The following is a 24,759-nucleotide window of genomic DNA, read 5'->3' on the forward strand; positions in this document are numbered from 1 at the left end:
ACTAAGGGGTTAGGACACATGAATTCTGAAAGGACATAAACATTCCATCTATAATAGTAAGAAGCTCAAATTAGCCATCAAACCCCTAAGACAAAAGTGAACTATATATGCTCCATCTCAAGACAATATGAAGATAATCATATTAAATAATAGCTCAGAAAAAGCCAAACTGTTTTATGCAAAAGGGAAACTTTTAGTTTGAATGGCACAAAAATAATGCTGGAGACAGAGCTGCATAAACAGAGGAATGAAACCCCAAACCAGCCCTGGCCGGTTTGGCTCAGCGGTTGGAGCATCGGCCTGCGGTACAGAGAGACCCAGGTTCGGTTCCCGCTAAGGGCACGTACGTCAGTTGCAGTTTGTCCCCGGCCCTGGTTGGTTGTGAGGGTGGCAGCCACTCGATGTGTCCCTTCACATCGATGTTTCTCTCTCTCTCTCTCTTCCTCTCTCTCCCTCCCGCTCTATCTGAACAAAAAATGGAAAAATGTCCTCGGGTGAGGGTAAAAAAAAAGAAACCCCAAATCACAAAATGTGAGGTTAAATATGCTTGACGTCACCCTGCTTCAAAAATTTCTCAAATCCAACAGTAAGGGAAAAGACAAATCTATGTAATATTACTATGAACTCAAAGGTCATAGATGATCTCAAAAACACACCACAGGCGCAATAAGGTACAGCCCTGGCCAAATAAAGCCAGGATGCTAAGCATCAGTGGCCTTGTTGGCCACATGAGACAGTTCTATGGACTCCCATAGTCCAGAACAATCAAACTTCTTTGCGAAGGGTCTTGTTCTCAATATTTTCTTATTTTTCACACAGGGAAAATTTTATTAAATAAAATAATGACAAGCTATTACTTTAAATGTTTAAAATATTTTACTAAAGAAACTTCAGGTCAAGATGGCAGACTAGGTAAAAGCTGTGCTCACCTCTTCCCACAACCACATCAAAACTGCAACTAAATTACAGAACAATCATCATTAAGAACCACTTGAAGACTAGCTGAACATAAATCCTACATCTAAGAATATAAAGAAGAAGCCATGTCAAGACTGGTAGGAGGGGCAGAGATGTGAAACAGGCAGATCGCATACCCAAAGATGGGGGTGATTAAGAAACAGGAGGAATATCAAGGCTGCAGAGGTTCTCCCTGAGAAGCAAGGGGTCCCAACCTCACACAGGGTTCACAAGCCCAGGGCTCCAGTGCCCGGAAAAGAAGTCCTGATAACCTCTGGCTGTGAAAACCAGTGGATTTTGCGACTAAGGGAGACAGGGACTGCTGGAGACCGAGGTACTGCAGGTCTGCATGCATGGACTTACATGGACTTATTCACTGATGGACTTACTTGAGCTCCAGCACTGAGGCAGCAGCTCAAAAAGTGCCAGGGTCACACAGGCAGGAGCTGAACTGACTAGCTTCACAGAAGCTCATACCTGGAGCCTAAGTGCTGGCAGACATCACTGCCCCTTTGTTGAGCCCTCTCCCCACAAAGCCATATGTGCAGGTGGGCACTAAGTCTGAGCTCCATCAACCTGGCCAACACCAATGGTCCACTCTGTTGATTCCCAGAGATGCTACCCCACCCAACTCAAATACCTGGCCTGAACCTCTTTCAGCATGTGTTCCATGCAAATGACCTTCCTTGGCTTATGCTGGAAAATCTCCCAAAGGTGCACAAACCCAAAATAAGCAGCAGCTGGTCCCAGCTTGTCCCCTACCTCTTGCTAAGCAGCCCCAAGCCCAGCACTAGTAGCTACCCACCTCACTTCACAGCTTAACCCCTCCGAGGTGCCTCCAAGACCAGTACAGGCAGCAACAGTCTGCAGATCACTTTTTACTTATTACTACCAGGTGGCTCTGGTGAGGACACAGGCAGCAGCTGATCTTGGCCTGCACCGTAGCCCCTCCTAAGAAGTCCTAGAACCAACACAGCCAGTGGCCGACTTCACACCAAACCAGAGTACCACCCAACCAGCTCTACAAATGACACACCCAAATGGAAGACTTGGCAGGCACCAGAACCCCACTAATGGAAATACTGTTCCATGGGGTCAGCCCACATACAACAGCTCCTCCACTGCAGTCAATAATATTTCTCACAGAAAATAAGCCTGAGGGTCAATGCCACTAGCAATCCAGGCTCAACTACAACAAGAGAACACACACAATTCACAAAAGGAACACTCCTGGAGCACCCAACTCAGATGACCAGGCAGACTGTGCCACTGGGCCCACAAGACACCTACTATCTACAGCCTCTCTGTCAAGACTGGCAGATGTAGCAGATTTACCTAGTACACAGAAATAAACACAAGGAGGCAGCCAAAATGAGGAGACAAAGAAACAGGTCCCAAATGAAAAAAAAAAAAAAAACACAGTACAAAAGCAAAAAAGCCAAGCAGAAAAAGACAAATATCACACGATCTCACTTAGTTGTGGAATATAATGAACTAAACAAACTGCTGAACAAAATTAACCCAGAGACATGAAGGTGGGGTACAGGCTGACAAGCCTCGGGGGGTTGTGGGGGAAGAGATAAACCACAGAACTTACATGCATGTATGCATGACCAATGAACATAGACAACAAAGCTGGGGATGGAGTGGGGGGGAAGGGGAGGAGGGTGTCAATGGGGGAAAAATAAGAAACATCTGTAACAAAAACAAATTAATAAATAATTTTTTTAAAAAGTCTAGAAAAAGAACTAAACAAAATGGAGATAAGCAATCTAACCGATGCAGAGTTCAAAACTGATTATAAGGATGCTCGAGTAACTTAGGGGAAGAATGAATGAACTCAATGAGAACTTCAGCAAAGAAGTAGGAAACAAAAATAAAGATAGAATATATTTTTTAAAAAGCAGTCAGAAATGAAGAATACAATAACTGAAATGAAGAATACTTTAGAGAGAATCAACAGTAGATTAGATGAAACAGAGGATTGCATCATCAATTTGGAAGACAAGGAAGTAGAAAACACTCAATTGGAACTGCAAAAAGAAAAAAGAATTTTAAAAATGAGGATAGTTTAAGGGGACTCTGAGACAACATTAAGCATAACAATATTTGCATCATAGGGGTACCAGAAGGAGATGAGAGGGAGCAAGGGATTAAAAACCTAATTGTAGAAATAATGATGGAAAACTTCCCTAACCTGGCAAAAGAAATAGACACGCAAGTCCAGGAAGCACAGAGTCCCAAACAAGATGAACCCAAAGAGGCCCACGCCAAGACACATAATAATTATAAACGCCAGAGGTTAAAGACAAAGAGAGGATCTTAAAGGAAGCAAGAGAGAGACAGAAAGTTACCTACAAGGGAGCTCCCATGGACTGTCAGCTGATTTCTCAACAAAAACTTTGCAGGCCAGAAGGCATTGGCATAAAACATTCAAAGTGATGAAAAGCAAGGACTTACAACCAAGCTTACTCTACCCAGCAAAGCTATCATTTAGAATAAAAAGACAGATAAAGAGCTTCCCAGACAAGAAAATGCTAAAGGAGTTCATTACCACCAAACCAGTATGGCAGTAGCCCACCCTTGACCTTTACTAACTTTTTTTTTTTTTAATTAATTTTTGTTACAGATGTTTCTCCTTTCCCCCCCACTGATTCCCCCCTCCCCCTCCCTCCTGCCCTTTCCCCAGTTTGTTGTCCATGTCCACTGTTCATGCATATAAGTTCTGTGGTTTATCTCTTCCCCACCACCCCCCTATTTAGGGGATTGTCAGTCTGTATCCCACTTCTGTGTCTCTGGGACTACCCCTTTACTAACTTTTTGGTATAGTCACACACTTGTACAATCAACATCACCATATAATTAAAGAACAATTTTATCACCCCCAAAAAGAAATCCCATAGATATTAACACTTTCTCATCTGTTCTTCCCTCAACCCCTGGCAACCACCAATCTACTTCCTATCTCTATGGGTTTACCTACTCTGAACATTTCATATAAATGAAATCATACAATATGTGTGACCTTTTGTATCTGGCTTTTTTCATCTAGTACAGTGTTTTCAAGATTCATCTATGTTCACTTCTTTAAAAAGACCCTTTTAATGAAGAATTTGAATAAAAAACAAGGCAGAGTAGAACGAACCTCTATGTATCCATCATCTAGCCTCAACAACCCTCAATGCATCCACACATCATGGTTTATTTTGAATCAAATTCCAGATGCTACGTTGTTTCTGTATAAATATTTTCATAGGACATATTATAATAGCTACTCTAAAACTAGCCTCCTGATTAGAGTTTTCCTTCTTATTTTAATGGCCTGTGAATACAAAGAACAGAATATTTTCTTCTGCTAGGCATTATTTACTTAAGAAATATACTGGATTCACATACTTGTTCTGCCTCATAAAAGCACTGAAAGGGGGAAAATGGAAATACAGTCATGAACCAAAATCTCAGAAAAATTTCTCCAGAGGCAAAGATTCAAAATAATCTGAAATGTGATAAACACCTCAATATTTCTTCTGACAGTCAGAAACACTCATATGGAGGTTGTTTACTTTTTGGTTTCCCTTGTCATTCTGGAAAAGGACTCGAGGTTATTACAGGGGGCTTTGCTTTTGTGTTTTAGCATGCACCAATTACAATCCAGGAAGCACTTCAAGTGCCAACGTGAGGACTAAATACATAGCAATTTCACACACAAAAAGAGAGTTTATAAGCCCAACAGACAGAATTTAGGTTTTTTTAAATTTTTGTTTTAGGAAAGGTATTAAACAAGAAGATATTCACTACTGTAGGGTGAGGGGAAAACAAAGAGGGAAGAGAAGAAAGGAGAAGTAAGGATAAGGGTGGGAGAAGAATGCATATTTGAATTACTCTTACCTTTCTGTGAGCAATCAGGAGGCAATTGGAATGTTCGTGTTCACAAGCAATCTCATAGTTGGGGATCAGATCCACCAACTCATGTACAAAGCGTACCACTTCCTCATGCCAGGGCACATTAGCCATGGTGAGACTGCTTGCTGAACTCTCTCCACAGTAGGTAACACCCTGTGGAGACATTACAATAGTTAGAGACAATTACAGACCCACTGACATGTCAGCAAGGTTCAGAGCCAGAAAGTCTTCTGGAGGGAATCCAATCCAATCCCACCAGTATTTTAAAGTGGAGAAAGTGATACAGAGATGACGAAACTGCTTAGGAGCTAATACACGTCGTCAGTGACGGGAGCAGCACCAGAGCTCTCAGGTCGATCCATGCTTTCACTGACAGTGCTGGGGCTCGGGTACCTGTGCTTTGTGTCACTTCACAGTCCACGCTGTCCAGTCACAATAACATATTTGAACCAGTAACATCTTTCCATTCAGATACATTTGGGCACTATAACAGATTAATTCTCAAGGGACTACAGTCCCCCAGTATAATCATAGTTGGCACCCATAAAAATTAACTGAACAATTTATTCACAGGGAAAATAAAGTGAGCTCCCATTTTCCAGTACAGTTTAGATTTGAAGTTGGTAAAGTTTCTGTTAAAGGCTGGATAGGGATCCCATTATTATTTTTTTTTTTTCTTTTTTTAATTCTCACCCGAGGATATTTTTCCATTTATCTTTAGATAGAGTGGCAAGGGGAGTGCGGGGGGGTGGGGGGGGGGCAGAGACAGAAAGAAACATTGATGTGAGAGAGACACATCAATTGACTGCCTCCCCCACAACCCAACCGGGGCTGGGGACCAAACCAAAACCAAGGTATGTGCCCTTGACCAAAATCAAACCTGCAGCTCTTTGGTCCATGGGCCAATGCTCTAATTACTGAGCCAAACCGACCAGAGTTATTTTTTATTCTTCAATGATATCACTTTGTAATGCATTTTGTATATGGAGATACACACACACACACACACACACACACACACACACAGAATTATGCCAAATAGGAAATACTTCTGTGGATATATACACATACATTTAAGCAGGTCTACATGTATTTCACCTCTATAGAAATTCTCATTCAGTGAGATAATTTTGGTTCTGTTTTGAATTCTACTGACATCCCAGTCATATAAAACTAAAAAGTTTCATAACTAAGTTCTGATTACATAATGAGAACTAATTTTCTAGTACCTCAGAACCAAACATTCTTGACAAATAGTTTGAATATTCTAGCTACTACGTAGGGAACACTGAAATAAAAAACATGCACCACTCACACCCTCTCTCTCACACACAGACACACAACATATTAAAGGGGGTAGAAGGACATTAAATGAAAGCCCACAAATGAACACTGTAGATTGACCCTGACCCTACAGATGGCAGAGTTGGAACTTGGCCGAAAACTCGGATGAGCTATGCAAAAATCCCTGTTCCAGATGGCCGTTCAAAAAGATTGCTGGTATAGTAAACTGAGAGGACCATTGCTGAGCAGAAACCTTAGGTGACCCAGCTTAGTTATAATAAAGAAGAGAATCTTCTCTATTAGCCCATTAACGTACTGAATTCATTACACAGAGTCTGAGTTGTGGTGAATTAAAAAAGCAAATAGTTTAAAAAGATCTGAAAGAAAGCATGGCTGAAAAATTGTGCAAAACATACCCGAATGTTTAAAAGCCATGAAAATGATTTATTGATAGATAAATTGGTCATAAAAATAAACTTTATTTCAATTTAAACACTGTTTATGATGTATGAACTTTATGAACAGCCATGTACAGAGTAGTGAATTCAAGGGAATTTCTTTTCAATATTTAAAAAGTTAGTTCATTGATGCATAGGTTTTAGATAAGATCTTATATTCATGACAATGGCTTTGGAAAACATTTTAATATTTCTTATTCAGCAGTAATAAATCATGAAATATTAAGGAGAGATCTGGCTTGGAAATGAAATTAAAGAATGAATACCACAGTTCATTATCATGCCTTCACTTAATACTTCTCCATATAACCACATGACGCTTTACAGCACTTCCACATAAAAGTTCTCATTTTAGCCAAAAGAAACCCTCTGAGGTAGGTTGCACAGATGACTTGAACCATCCACAGAGCCTGCGTCGTCACCGTGACAGAAATGTTACCGGCAGAAACTGGTTTCAGTGATTAGTCTGTGGGGTCACATTCGGGAACCCCTGAGCCCTCACTCAGTTTGGCTCCTAATGCCTCCCCTCTTTGGTGCCCTCTGCTTTGGCTACTTAACTTCTCCCAAACTCTAGCCTACCTGTCTTGACTTTATTCCTGGGCACACTTAACCCTGAACTGTCTAAGAACACTTCATTTTCCCTCACATTATGGCTGCCTGCTACCTTCTCATCCCACCACTACACCCTGCCCCCTTCCCACTTATCACCAGCATCAGGTTTTTCCCTTACAACTCTGAAAAAAGAACAACCTAAAAAAACAGATGGGTACAACGTGGCAAATGAAAAGCAGTCATTCACTCCAGAACGTTCAGGTTGAGGAGTAACAACAAGCAGACCCAAAGAAAGCTCCGAAAGAACAGGACCATTGATGCATCTTCAGATTTCAGTGAAAAGCACAACCCACACCATTACACTGGTGCCTTTCTGATGGATCTCCCCGCTCTGGGTGATGGGGGCCACAGGTCTTTTTAATGGGCTCCTCAGAAATTTTACCTGGGGACTCAAGGTCTGTGGGTGAGCAGTATTTTGGCAGCTTGGCCATTCTAATTCAACTAACTGGGTGTCTAAAAACTCCTGATACTGTTAGTGTTCCCTACAGTTTGATGAGAAATGTCTTTATGACAATTTACAGCAATATACCCAAAATATGTCATTCTTATACCCTGAAAATGCTTCAATAGCTCCCCGAAATGAACAGCCCAAGCTTCTCAGCATGGCTTGGAGGCCTTCTTATCAGACCACCCCACTCAGCATCCAGTCCTGACTTGGCTAAATTGCCCATCTTCTCTTTAATCTTCAGTCAGGAAACCTTACCTCATCTGACCTCAGTGTCATCATATCTTGTGCATATCCTTACCAGATAACTGGAATAATATGTCTACATTCTGAGCCCATTCTTCTCTGGATCCCCAACCAATCTACACTGAATGACCTAAATTAAAGATCAAATAGTAAATTCTTCTCTGATAATAAACCCCAGAATTCACTTCTGATCTAATACAAAATTTCATTCCTGTTACTCAGAATTTCTCTACTCTTTAATGATCATGAACCAACTGATAAACATTAGTTAGGTATTACTATGTACATGAACCATTACTATTCTTCATCTTTTCATGCAGAAAGAGTGAGGTCACACTATATTTGTCTTGCTCCCTGGCCAGTTTGGCGCAGTGGTTGGAGAGAAAACCCTCAGACCAAAGGGTCATGGGTTTTATTTCCAGGCAAGGGCACATACCTGGGTTGCAGGTTCGATCCCCAGCCCTGGTCAGGGTGATGTGGGAGGTAATTAATCAATGTGTCTCTCTCACATTGATGTGTTGTTTTTTTTCTCTCTCTCTCTCTCCCTCCATCCCTCCCTCCCTTTCTATCTAAAAACCAATAGAAAAATATCCTCCGGTAAGGATTAACAAAATAAAGTAAAATAAAATATTTGTTTTGCAAGATGCATTCTGCAAGGATTGAACTTTGTAGACAGTTACGGTGCTAAGGATAAGAGAGTTTTAAATCATCTGACAACAAATAATTACTGAGCGCTCACTATTCTCAAGGTGCTACGCTAGCAGAGAACACAAAGACAGTATTTCATTTGTAAACAGATTGTGTTATGAAAGTTTTCAATGAAATAGATGTTTGTAACATGAAACATATTTTCACAAACAAGCAAGCCAATAATGATAGTTTAAGATTCTTCGGTTAGCAAATAAAGGACTACTTAAGCCTAATGAAGCTAAAATATGTTAATTTACAGGGGACATAACAGAAAAATATTTTACAAGGCTAGCAATGAAAGCAAAGAGGAAATCAATACAATAAAGAAATAGCTTCTATTGATTTAGTTTAAATAAATGTTCTTAATGGAAAGTGAGTTAAATGTTTACTGAATCCAAACATACCCATTAGCCCACTGAATTTCTCAAAACAAAGCTATTAAATTGCTATTATTCTAATTTTAATCTTAAAGAGGTTTAGACTCAAGGACGATAGTAAAATTAAGCCTTTCCTCCCCTTCTATCAAATAGAACATGGTTAACAACCTGATATATATCCTTCCATATATATCAGTAACAGATCAAGTTATAGAATAATATTTATTATTGATTACATTTAACGTATATGTTTAGATACAATTATATAAAAAAGTATAAATGTATCTAAACATATACATTAAATGTAATCAAATAGTAAATAATATTCTATAGCTTGATCTGTTACTTTTCTTTTAAATATGTTTTTATTGATTTTAGAGAGAGAGGCAGGGAGAGGGAGAGAAAGAGAGAGGGAAACATCAATGTGATCAATTGCCTCCTGCTTGGCCCCTACTAGGGATCGAGTCTGCAACCCAGACATGCGTCCTGACCAGGAATTGAACCGGCGACCTCTTGGTGCATAGGGTGATGCTCAATCAACTGAGCCACATGGGTCAGGACTTGATCTGTTTCTTAATAGCATACTATATTCTGTGAACATCCCTTTTCCTACCTCCGTTTAAAAGAAAAATATGTCATTAATTTGTCAGACAAATGATAGTTGAATTTTACCAAGTATGATCCAATCCCCAGTGGCCCAATACTTCAGACTGCGACACTGCAGGTCCTCTACCAGAGACAGGTTGATCATCACCATGCTGTCCCCCAATACAACACAAACTGTTATCTATCATATTACATTTTATCATTTAAATAAGGAGTTTTAAAATTATGATTAGATTACACATTTCTCCAAAAATTTTGAAATAAACTCTTTCAATGTAGCTCTATTACTTTTTTGTAGACTTTGCCTTGTTCAATAAGATCTATTTGCCAAAAGGCATATCCAATATCAAATTTTGTATTGCCTTGCTTTGACCAGGCCTGGCACATGGAGACAGCTCAAAAATATTTGTTGAATTCAGGGATAAAATAGTAAAATAAAAATATTGTTTGAAAGAAACTATGTCATTATAACATCTCAGCTACAGACCCTACATTTTATCCATTTTCTAGTTATGTTCCTAGTTTGCCAAATCAAAAATTAACCATCAAAGAATTACACTATTTACACAGAGCAATCTTTATTTAAAAAGGAATATTGGTTGATTTTTCAAATTACAAAATATCTTGTTCATTACAGAAAGCATGAAATAAAAGAAAAGAAAAGAAGGAAAATGAAAATAGGTGACCATGCGATCCAGCCAAGTTGCTTTGTAACAGAGGTTTTACTGCAACATAATTTGAGGTAGCATTCTTTAATAGCTAAATCATAAATTAAAATACCACCAACCCCGGACGTTGACAAGATTTACTTAAGCCAACATATACATCTCAAATGTAGTCTGTATCTTTGTATCGTAAGTGTCATTAACAGCAACTTCAAAGAAGAGTCTTTGACCTGCCTACAGACAAAATGCCCCACAGTCAGACCGCAGTATTTCTCTCACATGTTCCCACTTCCAAACCCTCCAGAGCACGGTTACACAGAAAACTGAACTTACTAAAAGATGGCTGTAAAACTCTGAACTATCCTCTGATACGACAGAGAGTGCATACAACTTCATAAACATAAACTGAAGAGTGGAGCTTTCAGAGATTGGGTAACTTTTCTGATCACTTTCTCTCATTTTGTGGATCCTTCATTGTCCAAAAAAGCCATTTGCCTCTTAACACTCATTAGCTTTAACAACCATCTCATGCTGATGACTTCCAAATCATTATTGCCAGCCCTGTCTCATCACTGACCTCCAGACTTACATAACCTATGGCCTATTTGAATCCATACTTGGATATTTAAAAAATACCGCAAATTTAATAAGGTCAACATAGAATGCATGAAATTACTCCCAAACGTACCTCTCTCCTGCCCTGGCCCTTGCATCCCAGTAAACTGTTCCACATGCACACAGCTGTTTACACTAAAAACCCAGTGCTGGTCTTCATTCCTTTCATTCCTTTACTTCCTACGCACCATCTAGCAATAAGTTCTGTTGGCTCTACTTCCAAATTTATCCCAAATGCAGTCACACTTCTCCAATTATACTACCAATGAACTTCCCAAGCCATCACATCTCTTCCTTGGATTAAGCACTAGCTTTGCAAGTGGTCTGCCTACTTCTACTACTGCCCTCTCTACTCTATTCATGACAGCAGCAAGGTGATGGTTGTTTTGTTTTGTTTGTTTGTTTGTTTATCCTCACCCGAGGACATTTTTGCATCTATCTTCAGACAGAGCAGGAGGGAGAGAGGGAGGAAGAGAGCAAGAGAAACATCGATGTGAGAGAGATAAATCGAGTGGTTGCCACCCACATGACCCCAACCAGGGCTGGGGGCAAACCGCAACCGAGGTGCCTGCCCTTAGCGGGAACCGAACCCAGGCCTCTCCAGTCTGCGGGCTGACACTCTAACCACTGAACTAGCCAGGGCTGATATTTTAAAATCATAAATCAGACACATTACTCACCAGCTCAAAACCCTTTAGAAACACCTAGTATAAAGAAAAGCTTACCATAAAACTTCATATAAAATCCAATGCTCTTATCCTTGCTTCAAAGGTCTAACAGAATCTGGCCCAGCCCACCTCTCTGATTCATCTTCTGTGACTGTCAATTCCAATCACCCCACAGAGTTCATGTAGGACTTCTGTACACTATCTGTGCCATGTGCCAGAATGTTCTGACCCCAAGCCTTTGCATACTGTGTTGCTTCTTAGTATTTAGGTCAGTTCTGAAAAAGTCACCTTCTCAGAAAAGGCTTCTAGCTTATGAAATCTAGAAGGGCCTATCGCCATGTCTAGCAAAACAATATATGCACTTACCCTTTGATATATCAGAACACTTATAGGAATCCACCCCAAAGAAACAATGGCAAAGCCCTAGCCAGTGTGGCTCAGTTGGTTGGAGCATTGTCCAGTACACCAGCAGGTCACAGGTTCAATTCCCAGTCAGCACACATACCTAGGTTGCAGATTCAATCCCTGGTCAAGGGGCATATGGGAGGCAACCAATTGATGTCTCTCTCTCACACTGATGTTTCTCTCTCTTTCTCTCTCTCTCTCTCCCTTCCTCCCTCTCTAGAATAATAAAAAAGAAACACTGGTAAAAACATGACACAAGCAACCAGACATTACATGCCTCCTGCTGGAAGTATACAATACCACCAGTAAAATAATCCTGAAATGTAAACACAAACACACACACACACGCACGCACCTGATCAATCTTCTCTTGATCTATCTACCAATCCATAGGAAATATAGGAAGCAGAGAAAAATGCAATCAGCAGAATCTAAAATATAAATATGGGGGTCTGGACGGTGTAGCTCCACTGTTGAGCATGACCCACACATCAGGAGGTCACTGGTTCGATTCCTGGTCAGGATACATGCCCACATTGTGGGCCTGATCCCCAGTGGGGGGCATGCAGGAGACAGTCAATTGATGTTCTCTCTCTTGATGCTTCTATCTCTCTCTCCCTCTCCCTTCCTCTCTCTCTCAAAAATCAATAAAGGGGGGAAAAAATTTAATAAAATAAAATATAAATATGGGGAACTAGCCAGGATAATCATTTTCTTCAACAAAATAAATTACAATGGGGGAAAAGACATATGGAAGAGAAATTAGATTAAAAGAAATTTAAGATAAAAATAATGCATTTACAATAAATGGCCCTTATTTGGATCCAGATTCAAAAATTCTGTGAAATAATTGGTCCTGTTTGAAACCTTATATGTTCCAATATGTAAAAGTTATTGTTAAAACTGTTTAGTTATGAGAACAGCATTCTGAATTAGTGTTTAAAATGAGTGCATATCTTTTAGAGTTATATATTTAAACAGTTATGGATCAATGATATAATGTGGGGTTTCACTTCTAAATAATATCGTTAAGGCTAGAATGGATAGGGATCTAGCTGAAAGATGAGTTGATAAGTTTTGAAGCTGGGTGATGGATGAATGGGGCTCATTAGACCAGTCTCTTCACTTCTTACATGTTTGAAGTTTTCCATAATAAAAATTTATTTAAAAGACAACCAATTACTCATTATAACACTTTTCTTTCTCAGCATATTAAAGTTACTACAGTTAACCCTTGAACAACATGGGTTTAAATTGCATAGGTCCACTTATGGGCATATTTTTTCCTCAATAAATACTGTCAGTGTATTTTCTCTTCCATATGATTTTCTAAATAAAATTTTCTCTCCTCTAGCTTACTTTATTGTAAGGATATAGTATATAATACATATAACATAAAATATGTTAATCAACTGTTTATGTTATTAATAATTCTCTGGTCATAATAGGTTATTAGTAGCTAAACTTTAGGGGAGTCAAAAGTTAGACATGAATTTTCAAGGGTGTTCCTAACCCCACATAGCTCAAGGGTCAACTAATATAGTTTTTAATTATTCAGTTTGTGTTGACTGTCTGTCTACCTCTCCCTAAAACAATAGTTTTGTGAGAACAAATGCTTAGTCTTTACTGCAACTACACTCAATGACTAGAACAGTGCCAGGTTCTTAATATTTCTGAATGAATAAATATAACATCTGGGACCTCCTACAGAATCTAAAAAAATTTAACTCTGGGACGGTCAACAAAGCATCACAGGAAACATGCACAGCAGCGGCCAGCAGGGGCTCACCTTCACTTCGATGAAGTCGGGACTCCCTAGAGACACCAGCTCAGCATAGGCTTGGAGTTCATCCACATTCCATGCTTTCACTAGAGTCAGTCTGTAGACAGTACGCTGTTGCTAAAACAAAGGAAAAGTCAACTTTGTTTTTATCTTGGTAGAAGTTACACTTAGGAAGACTTTCAAATTCCTTCAACCCACAGAGAACCCAGGTAAGGTGAAATCCAGCATGAATATATAAATTGAAATTATATTTTATAAAAAGATGAAAAGAGTGGAAAATAAAGTAATAAGATTCCCTTATAAAGGCAAAGATACTGGCATATTTCTTTTCTTTCACTCACAAAATCTAACACTAGTAGGCACCCAAAAGTTTCTTGACAAATACACATTGAATTAGATTTAGTAAAGAACAGTAAGTTGCCAAATAATTTTAGACTATCAAAAATTAATTCAAATAACCTTCAGGCTTTCAGGTACCAATCACTCACATTGGTTATTAAAAGAATTTCTAATTATTCTTGTCCTCTTTCCTGCTTTCTCATTATTTAATGATCTCTTGTCGGCAGAACAGGCATATTTATGAACTACCAATGTTGCCATTTGTTTACCACATAACCCAAAGAGATACCAGTTTCTGAAAAGCAATTAGACAATAGTCATCAAAGCCTTTAAGAATTTTATACCCTTTCACTTTGTAGCTCCCTTCCAGGACTCAAGACAAATTAAAAGTTCAAAGACTTATTTAAACATCTCAGAACAACATTACCAATGACAGTTTAAAATCTATAGCAAAGGTGGGGCCAGAACCTGTGATTTGCCTATAACCAACAGAATATGGCAAAGGTAAAGTGATGCGCCCTGGCCAGTTTGGCTCAGCGGTTAGAGCGTCGGCCTGCAGTGCAGAGAGACCCGGGTTCGATTCCCACTAAGGGCACATACCTTGGTTGCAGTTTGTCCCCGGCCCTGGTTGGGTCGTGTGGGAGGCAGCCACTCAATGTGTCCCTTTCACATTGATGTTTCTCTCTCTCTCTCTCCCTCCCGCTCTATCTGAACAAAAAATGGAAAGATGTCCTCGGATGACGATAAAAAAAAAAAAGTGATGCGTGTGTTTGTGTGCACATGATTACATCCAGTCATCCACAGCACAGTCCCAGGTGATACCCATGCTGCGAAACCTCAAACCATGTTTTAAGTAGTGAAGCTCAAAATACTCTAGAGAAAAACAAAGTGAGGTAAGAGAGGAACAAAATGATAATCTCTCTACTTTCGTCTGTTTGAAGATTTCCATAATTAGTAAAAGAAACATTTGAGATCTTTAATAAAGAAAAAAGAGAGAGAGATTTAACAAACAGTATTAAGCAGCCATACCAGAAAATGTTCTCGAAAATTCTTTTTATAATGCAGTATACAATGCATGACAAGACAGAAATCATCCAGGTTCCTTTACAGAGCTAGAATTCACCCAATGCCAAAACCTAACAAAAATGGTAGAGAACTGCAGACCATTACACTTCTACTTATATATGCAAAAATCTTATAGAAATTTTAGCAAATAAAATTCAACATGTTAAAAATTCTAGGAATGCAGAGAGGATTCAATATTAGTCTGTATATGAATACAATTCATTACATTAATAGTTCAACACAGAAAAGCCATGTGATCATCTGCATAGATACACAAAGCCATTTGATATAGCTTAAAGCCATCCCTAATTTATATAAAGGGTGTGTATTTAATTTTGAAAACAAAACAGAATATATCAAAATCCATTTGGTAAACTCAATAATTAAAAAACACATCCTTAACATAAAACAGTCTTCAGTCAATAGTCAATGTTTTTAGTGGTTTAAAAAATAGAGGCATTTCCGCTTAGACTAGCAGAAGAATGTCCACTTTATTATTTTTATGAACACTTCTCTGAAAGCAAGAACAAGAATTATTGAATAGTATACAAAAAATAATAATTACTTACAAATGATATAACTGGCTTCTTGGAAATATAAGAAAATTAACTAAAAATCAGATTAAGGGAAAGTAACCAGTTACCAAATAAAAAGAAAAAAATAATAAAATGAGCAGCTTTCCTGGCATAGAGTAGTGGGGTAAAGCTGGACTCTGGGGCCATACTGAATCCCAGGCCATGAGCTAACTATCTTTAATCCCTGTTCTCAGTTTCTACACAGGATTAAAAGTGTTAATCCATGTAGCACTTAGAACTAGACCTGAAAGCAGTCAGTCATACCAAGTATTAGCTACTATACACCATTATAGGCTACATATACACTACATGGACAACTACAAAATACAAGGCAAAGAAAATTCTACTTACAATTATAAAATACATCTTCTATAAAATGATTAATTTATGAAATAACATGGACAGTGAATAAAATACACTTTTCTGAGAGACCATAACAAAAACTCGCCTGCATGGAGAACCATGACAGATGTATAAACATAATGTTATTCCAAAAGAAGCTTAAAATTCCTTCGATCAAATAAGCTGGCAATGATATCAACAATAACAACAATAGCGGGAGTTAGCAATGAGTCAGAACTTACTATGTGCCACCTGTTGTTGTGATTAATACCTTAGCAAAAATTCCAATATTTATCTAATCTTTACAACAATTCTTACAAAATTACATTACAGATATGAAATTGAGACCTAGAGCTCTTACTTTTTTTTTTTAATCCTCACCTGAGGACATTCTTGCATTTATCTTCAGATAGAGCAGGAGGGAGAGAGGGAGGAAGAGAGAGAGAGAAACATCGATATGAGAGAGACACATTGAGTGGCTGCCACCCACACGACCCCAACTGGGGCCGGGGACAAACTGCAACCGAGGTACATGCCCTTAGCAGGAACCAAACCCAGGTCTCCTCTCTGGTCTGAGGGCCGATACTCTAATCGCTGAGCCAAACCGGCCAGGGCAAGGCCTAGAGCTCTTAAATAAATTTCCCAAAGTTACACAGCTGGAAAGCAACAAAACCGGGGTATGAACCCAAGTGGTATGAATCCAGGGTAGACTCTCTTACTTTGCTAAACATTTTAAAATTCTAAAATAAAATACAAAGAGAAATGTACATAAAACATGAATGTATAGCTCAAAAAATCAACATAAAATACCCATCATCTAGTCACTATCTACTCCCTTTGCCCCAATATATTTAACATCCTAACTTTAACATTACAGTTTAGATTTTTACCTATGTTTGAAATTTATATAAATGGAACCATATATTCTTTTATGTCTTGCTTCTGTCATTCAAAATTGCAAATTCTTGATGCACAAGAGCACACATTTTTCTTGGGTGTACACATTCAACTTCAGCAGATATTACCAAACTGGTTTTCAAAGTCCTTTGACCACATGTACACCTGAAGTGTATCGGAGTTCCAGTTGTTTCTTTTCTTCAACAACAGTTGGTGTTGTGAGTCTTTTAAATTTTATCCCCTCTTGAATTGTTTGATTCTGTATTTGCCTGATTACTAATGAAGTTGAGTATGTTTCTGGCCATTTGGACATCTACTCTTGTGAATATATCTCTTTTGGGATGTCTTTTGCCTGCTGATTATTTTTTCAAATTCTTTATATATTCTGGATATAAGAGCTCTGTTATAAATGTATTGGGAATAGTTTCATCCACTCTATGGCTTTCCTTTTCATTTTCTCCATATGTTTCGATCAATACAAGTAAGTAATTTTAGTACAGTTACTTTTAATATATAGCATATTTATGTTAGACTGCCAAAGACAAAGAGAAGCACTATGGGATTATTGAAAAAAAAGAATGTTATTAGATTTTATTTGATTTCAAATTATCAACTTCACATTCTGAGTCTCCCTGAATCTGTGGGGACCTTGCTCAATGAAATGGTTTCAGAGACTTTACTTAAAGTCTGTTTAAAGTTAGTTAAAGCAGTTCCTAAAGTCTATAGAACAGGAAAAAGGTGTTAGAATCCAATTCGATTAGATTAAAACAAAAACTGGGTGCAGATGTTACTTGAAAGGTGAGAGCTGGAATTTCCTTTGCAAATATAAATAACACTGTGTTATTTATATAAAATATAAAAATTTATATAAAATAACAGTGTTATTTTATCCTTTTTACTAAAAAGAAATAAATGTACTACAAACTGAATTATAATAATTTAATTTGAATAAAAGCTATTTTTTTAGTTTGAGAATTCAGTTGGTAATTTTAATTTGCATGTGTTCTAGGTTGGTTATTACTGCAGGATTTTCTGAATGTGGCATATTATCTAACAGGACCAGGGATAGTGTAGTACTATGGAAAATAAAAATGAGAATGAAAGTATTTTTAACAGTTGAGTTACTTGCTGGTCAGGCTACAGTGTGATTTGTAAAATGTCATAATGTGATTTGTAAAAATTGTCAAGTTGGCATATTATAATTTCATGTATTTTCTGTTTGAGAATCTAAGATTTCTTCCTCCAGCAGTGGGCATTACACAATAATATAGGGGAGGAAGGGAGAGATGTCTGAAAGTAACAATACATTAAATGTGCAGCTGGGGACTTCCGGTCAAGATGGCGGGTAGGTAAACGCAGTATCGCGTCCTCCCACAACCACATCAAAGTAACAACTAAACTACAGAACAACCATCATTCAAAACAGCCTGAAATCAAGTTGAATGGAAGTCCTACAACTACGAAATTAAAGCAGCAGCTACATCGAGACTGGTAGGAGGGGCAGAGTAGGAGGGGCAGAGTAGGACGGGCTGGTCCCACACCCACGTGTTGCGGATAAAAATCAGGAGGATACCTCGGCTGGGAAGGTCCTCCCTGCAGACTGAGGGGTCCCAATCGCACACCAGACGCCCCACTCAGGGTTCCAGTGCCAGGAAGAGAATCCCCATAACTTCTGACTGGAAAAACCAGCGGGAACTGAGACTCAGGGAAGCTGATGCGGCTGGAGCCCCAGGCAGCTCCTCTTAAAGGGCCCACACACGGACTTGTCGGATTCTCTCCCTCTAAGTTTAGACGGGAGGCAGCTCGAGGGTCACCAGAGACATACAGGGAAGAACTGAGCTGTTTGGCACTGAAGAGAGGGCTGGAGAGGGGGCTTTCTCCGGGAAAAACGTGCTGTCAGAGGCCTTTGTTCCTTTGGTGAGCCCTTCCCTGGGGCGGCAGACAGCCGCCATATCTGGGACTCCAGCAACCTGGTCACACTGGTAGCCCCACCCTGGTGATTCCTTGAGGCCCCACCCCACCCAACTTTTAGGCCCACCCAAGCTGTTGCCAGTTGCTTCACCATAGTATTGGCCTGAGGGAAAAAAGGATTAGATGCAAAGTAGAAAAGGCCTTAGTAGTTAAAATGGACAGAAGAAAAGAGGGAAAAGTATACAATGAGGACAAGAGTACAGAGTAGCAATTAAGCTACTGGGCTCTGGAGTCAACTGTGTGGATTTAACATGATCTCTGTGCCTTTGTAAAGTAGGAAGAGTAATAGTATCTATACCAAATATTATTGTTATCAAGTTAAAAGAAACAAAGGACTTAGAACACTTGAAAAGTATGTATAAACTCCAGCTACCATCATTGCCACCACCATCAGCAGCTACACAGACTCATTTTTTCTTCACAGAGGCATCAATTCAACCAGTAGTCACTGGGTACCTCTATATGCCAGGCATTAATCTAGATGCTAGATGTAGCAGGGAACAAAGCAAAGTATGGACTGTTGTGTAATTTATGTACATTTTATTCTAGTAAATAAAACCAGAGTCAGAAAGGAAATTAGCAACAATACTAATACCAAAAGAAGGGAGGAGCCAGGAAAGCAGCATAGGTAAGATTCTACCACTCCTGCCTTTTGAACTATCTCCTCAATATATAGGAACCAAATAGAATTTTGACCAACTCTTATGCTTGTCAAAAAATTAAATCCAGGACAAGAGGAAGATGGCGGCAGGCAGGACCAGAGGGAGGGTGAGTGTGTGAGAAAGTGAGCTAGTGTGTGAGAGAGTATGAGTGGACGTGAAGGTGGATGACCAAACTCCAGCAGTGCAGAGCCACAGAGCTCTGCTGTACTGTGGATGGAGCAGCTGGCTACCGCAGTAAGCAGCCCTTCAGGGTGCTTCTCCCTGCGCCTCTGGGAGGTCCCACCATTTTGGAAGATCCAGGGTCTTCCCTGGGAGGAGGCAGTGGGAGCCCACCAGGGCAGCTGGCACCATCTGACCAGTGGACACTATGTGTCAACACAGACCAGTGCACCGTAGTGGAGCTGCCAAGGTGCCAGTCCTTGAAGCCGCAGACAGCTGGGAGCCCAGCACCATCCCCCATAGTAGCAGCCCGATCAGAGTCCAGATATACCCCCAGCAACAGAGGCTGGGGAGCAGACATCCATCCCCAGGCAACAGAAGCATGGACCAGCAGCTGAGACCCATTCCCAAAAACAACAACAAAATCTATGCAAGAGTTGAGCCCCATGGAGCAGCAGCACTACCCAGCCACCAGCAGCAGAACCTGGGGCTCCACAGAGGCCTGTGAGGTCCAGCAGCTCACAAGTGCAGTGGGAAGCTGGAGCGTGAGAGACTGGTGTGATCCAACTGCCCACCCATGGGAACTGCAGGGTGCAGGGGCACCAGAAAGGCCTGGGCGACACAGCAGGGACTGTGAGATCTAGTTACCCACTGGACCTGCAGGGTGCTGAATCACCAGAGAGGCCTGTGCGACCCAGCAGGGACTGTGCCATCCAATTTCCCGCCAGGACCTGAGGAGTGCTGAAGCACCAGAAAGGACTGTGCGACCCAGCAGCCCATTACATAGGCATAGAGCCAGGTCCCCTAAGGGACTGTGCGATCCAGTTACCGTCAGGACCTGCAGTGTGTGGGGGCACCAGAAAGGCCTGTGCAACCCAGATGGACACAAGATAGGCATAGAGGAAGTGAAAATGGAGGCAGAGTGAATAGCAGCTACACAGAAAATCTCCCAGGACCAAACGGGAATTACAACTAAAATAAAGACAAATCCTTGGAAAAAAGCAACAGAAAAGCAGGAGGACAGGACCATATAATCAGGGAAACTGAACACCAGGGCTACATTCCAAAGCACCATGTAACTGAGACTACTAGTCTCCAGGAAAAAGCTAGAGGATAACTGAACCTTTCCTGGGCTTGCAAATCTACCCAGGAAAGTAAGACTTGACAGTGGTGTTTAACGTAGGCCCACACAGGCTCATCAAAACCCTGTTTGTTGAGGGAGCCACAAACAGCAAAACACCAACACCCACAGGGAAAATTTGGCAGGTCCAAAATCCACTGAGATAGCCAAAATGGTGAAACAAAGAAACAAATCACAAATGAAAGAACAAGGGAACTCTATAGAAGATGAGATAAATGAAATGCAGCTAAGCAAATTATCAGAGGTAGAGTTCAGAGCCATGATCTTGAGGAAGCTCAACAGCATGAGTAAGGACATCAGCACCATGAGTAAAGATATAGAAACATTGAAAACCAACCAAGTGGAAATGAAGAATGACATAGCAGAAATTAAGAACACATTGGAAGGACTAACCAGCAGAGCAGAGGAAGATGAGAACTGGATCAATGAATTAGAAAAAAGGGTAGGAAAAAAAACTAGAAAACCAAAAGGAAAAAAAAAATTTTAAAACAGGAAGACAGCTAAAGAGAACTGTGGGACAACTGAAAAGGTAATAACATTTGCATCATAGGAGTCCCCGAAGACTAAGAAAATGAGCAAGGGTTAGAGAATATATTTGAAAAAATAGTGACAGAAAACTTCCCTAATTTGGTGAAGGAAGAAGGCATTCAAGTTCAAGAAGCACAGAGAGCCCAGAGTAGGAAGAACCCAAACAGGCCCACACCAAGACACATAGTAATTAAAATGCCAAAAATTAAAGACAAAGAGAGAATCCGAAAGGTAGCAAGAGATAAGCAACAGGTTACCTACAAAGGAAACTCCATAAGGCTCTCAGCTGACTTCTCAACAGAAACACTACAGGCCAGAAGGGAAGGGCATCAAGTAATCAAGGTCATGAAAAACAAGGATCTGAATCCAAGTCTACTCTATCCAGCAAGGCTATCATTCAAAATAGAAGGTCAAATAAAGAGCTTCCCAGACAAAAAGAGGCTAAGGGAATATATTAACACCAAACCAGCAGTGCAAGATATGCTAAAAGGACTGCTGTAATCAGTAGAAGAAATAGGAGGAAAAATATAACCACACTAAACAAAAATGGCAATAAGTAAGTACATGTCAATAATCACCTTAAATGTGAATGGTTTGAATGCTCCAACACAGAGAAACTGACTGGATAAGAAAGCATGACTCATATATATATTGTTTACAATAGACCCACCTCACAACAAAAGACTCACATAAATTGAAAGTGAAGGGATGGAAAAAAATCTTCCAAGCAAACGTAAAGCAAAAAAGAGCTGGGGTAGCAATACTCATATCTGATAAAGTAGATTTCAAAATGAAGGTTATAACTAGAGACAAAGAAGGCCACTACATAATATTGAAAAGATCTATCCAACAGGAAGGTATAACCTTGGTAAACATATATGTGCCCAATATAGGAGCACCAACATATATTAAAAATCTTTTGGAGGACTTCAAAAGAGAAATCAACAGCAATACAATCATAGCAGGGTACTTCAATACCCCACTGACATCACTGGATAGATCTTCTAGACAAAAAATTAACAAGGAAACACAGACTGTAAATGAAGCACTAGACCAAATGGATTTAATAGATATCTACAGAGAATTACACCCCAAAACTGCAGAATTCACATTCTTCTCAAGTGCACATGGGACATTTTCAAAGATAGACGACATGTTAGAGCACAAACTAAGTCTCTACAGGTTCAAAAAGTCTGAAATCATATCAAGAATCTTCTCATCACAATGGCATAAAATTAGAAATCAATTGCAACAAGAACATACAACAACATTTGAACATATGGAGGCTAAACAGCATGTTGTTGAACAATGAATGGGTTACCATGGAGATCAAGGAAGAAATTAAAAACTTCCTAGAAACCAATGAAAATGAACACACAACAGCACAAAATCTATGGGATGCAGTGACAGTAGTTCTGAGAGGGAAGTTCATAACACTACAGGCCTACATCAAGAAGCAAGAAAAATTTCTAATACACAATCTAACCTCAAAACTTAAGGAATTAGAAAGCAAACAAAAAGAAAACCCCAGAGCAAGTAGAAGGAAGGAAATAGTAAAGATCAGAGCAGAAATAAATGACATAGAGTCCAAAAAAACAAAGGATCAATGAAACAAAGAGCAGGTTTTTCAAAAAAGATAAACATGATTGATGAACCCTTAGCTAGACTCACCAAGAAACAAAGAGAGAGAACCCAAATGCACAAAATCAGAAATGAAAGAGGAGGAGTAACAACTGATACCACAGAAATACAAAAGATCATTAACAACTACGATGAACAATTATATGGCAACATATTCAACAATCTAAGCAAAATGGACAAATTTCTAGAAACACATAGTCTCCCAAAACTGGACCAGGAAGAGATAAAAAACTTGAACAGTCCAATAACAACTAAGGAAATTGAAGAGGTAGTCAAGACTGTCCCAGCAAACAAAAGCCCAAGCTTAGATGGCTTCAGGGAGGAGTTTTACCGAACATTCAAAAAAGAACTAACCCATTCTCCTCAAAGTATTTCAAAAAATTCAAGAAGAAGGAAGACTTCCAAACTCGTTTGATGAGGCCAGCATAATTCTAATTCCAAAACCAGAGAAAGACACTACAAAGAAAGAAAACTACAGACCAATATCCCTGATGAACATAGATGCCAAAATCCTGAACAAAATACTAGCAACTCGGAACCAGCAATACATCAAAAAAATTATTCACCATGACCAAGTGGGACTCATCCCAGGGATGCAAGGCTGGTACAATATTCGCAAGTCAATAAATGTGATACACCACATAAATAAAATGAAGAATAAAAACCACGTGATCATATCAATAGATGCTGAAAAGCATTTGACAAAATCCAGCATCCATTTCTGATAAAAACGCTCAGCTATGTGAGAATAGAGGGATCATATGTCTACATAATAAAGGCCATTTATGAAAGACCTACAGCCAACATCATACTCAATGGGGAGAAACTAAAAGCATTTCCCTTAAGAACAGAAACAAGACAGGGATGCCCATTTTTGCCACTCTTATTTAACATAGTACTGGAAGTCTTAGCCACAGCAATCAGACATGAAGAAAAAATAAAAGGGATCCAAATTGGAAAGGAGAAAGTGAAACTGTCATTATTTGCAGATGACATGATATTATACAGAGAAAACCCTAAAGACTCCATAAAAAATCTACTAGACTTAAAAAATGCATTTGGCAGTAGCAGGATACAATATTAACGTCAAGAACATGACAGCATTCTTATACACCAATGATGAACTCACAGAAAGAGAAACTGAAAAAACAATCCCATTTACCATAGTGGCACAAAAATTCAGATACCTTGGAATGAACTTAACCACAGAAGTAAAGGACCTATTTGCAGAAAACTACAGGACATTGAAAAAAAAAAATAGAGGAAGATGTAAAAAAGTGGAAGCACATACCTTGTTCATGGATTGGAAGAATCAACATCATTAAAATGTCCATATTACCCAAAGCAATCTATAGATTCAATGCAATCCCCATCAAAATACCAATGACATCTTTCACAGAACTAGAACAAATACTTCAAAAGTTCATATGGCACCAAAAAAGACCCCAAGTAGCCACAGCAATCTTGAAAAAGAAGGACAAAGTAGGTGGGATCACAATACCAAATATCAGCTTATACTACAAAGCTACTTTAATCAAAACAACCTGGTACTGGCACAAGAACAGGCATATAGACCAGTGGAACAGAACAGAGAACCCAGAAATGGACCCAAGACATTATGCTCAATTAATATTTGGCAAAGGAGGCAAGAGCATACAATGGAGTACAGACAGCCTCTTTAATAAATGCTGTTGGGAAAATTGGACAGCTACATGCAAAAAAATG

General features: G+C 39.4%; 1 protein-coding gene across 2 annotated transcripts in view; it reads right to left on the reverse strand.

Annotated features, from left to right (window-relative positions):
- LOC118641781 (S-adenosyl-L-methionine-dependent tRNA 4-demethylwyosine synthase TYW1) overlaps positions 1-24,759 on the reverse strand; it is a 159,205-nt gene that overhangs the window by 10,762 nt on the left and 123,684 nt on the right. For both annotated transcript variants that reach the window (XM_036279333.1, XM_036279334.1), the window contains 2 exons: positions 13,721-13,831; positions 4,846-5,013 (listed from right to left, as the gene is read on the reverse strand). In XM_036279333.1, the coding sequence (XP_036135226.1) occupies positions 4,846-5,013; positions 13,721-13,831 (279 nt within the window). The remainder of the gene's footprint in view (positions 1-4,845; positions 5,014-13,720; positions 13,832-24,759) is intronic.

The sequence above is a fragment of the Molossus molossus genome, unplaced genomic scaffold (genome assembly GCF_014108415.1).
Source record: "Molossus molossus isolate mMolMol1 unplaced genomic scaffold, mMolMol1.p scaffold_m16_p_3, whole genome shotgun sequence".
NCBI lineage: Eukaryota > Metazoa > Chordata > Mammalia > Chiroptera > Molossidae > Molossus > Molossus molossus.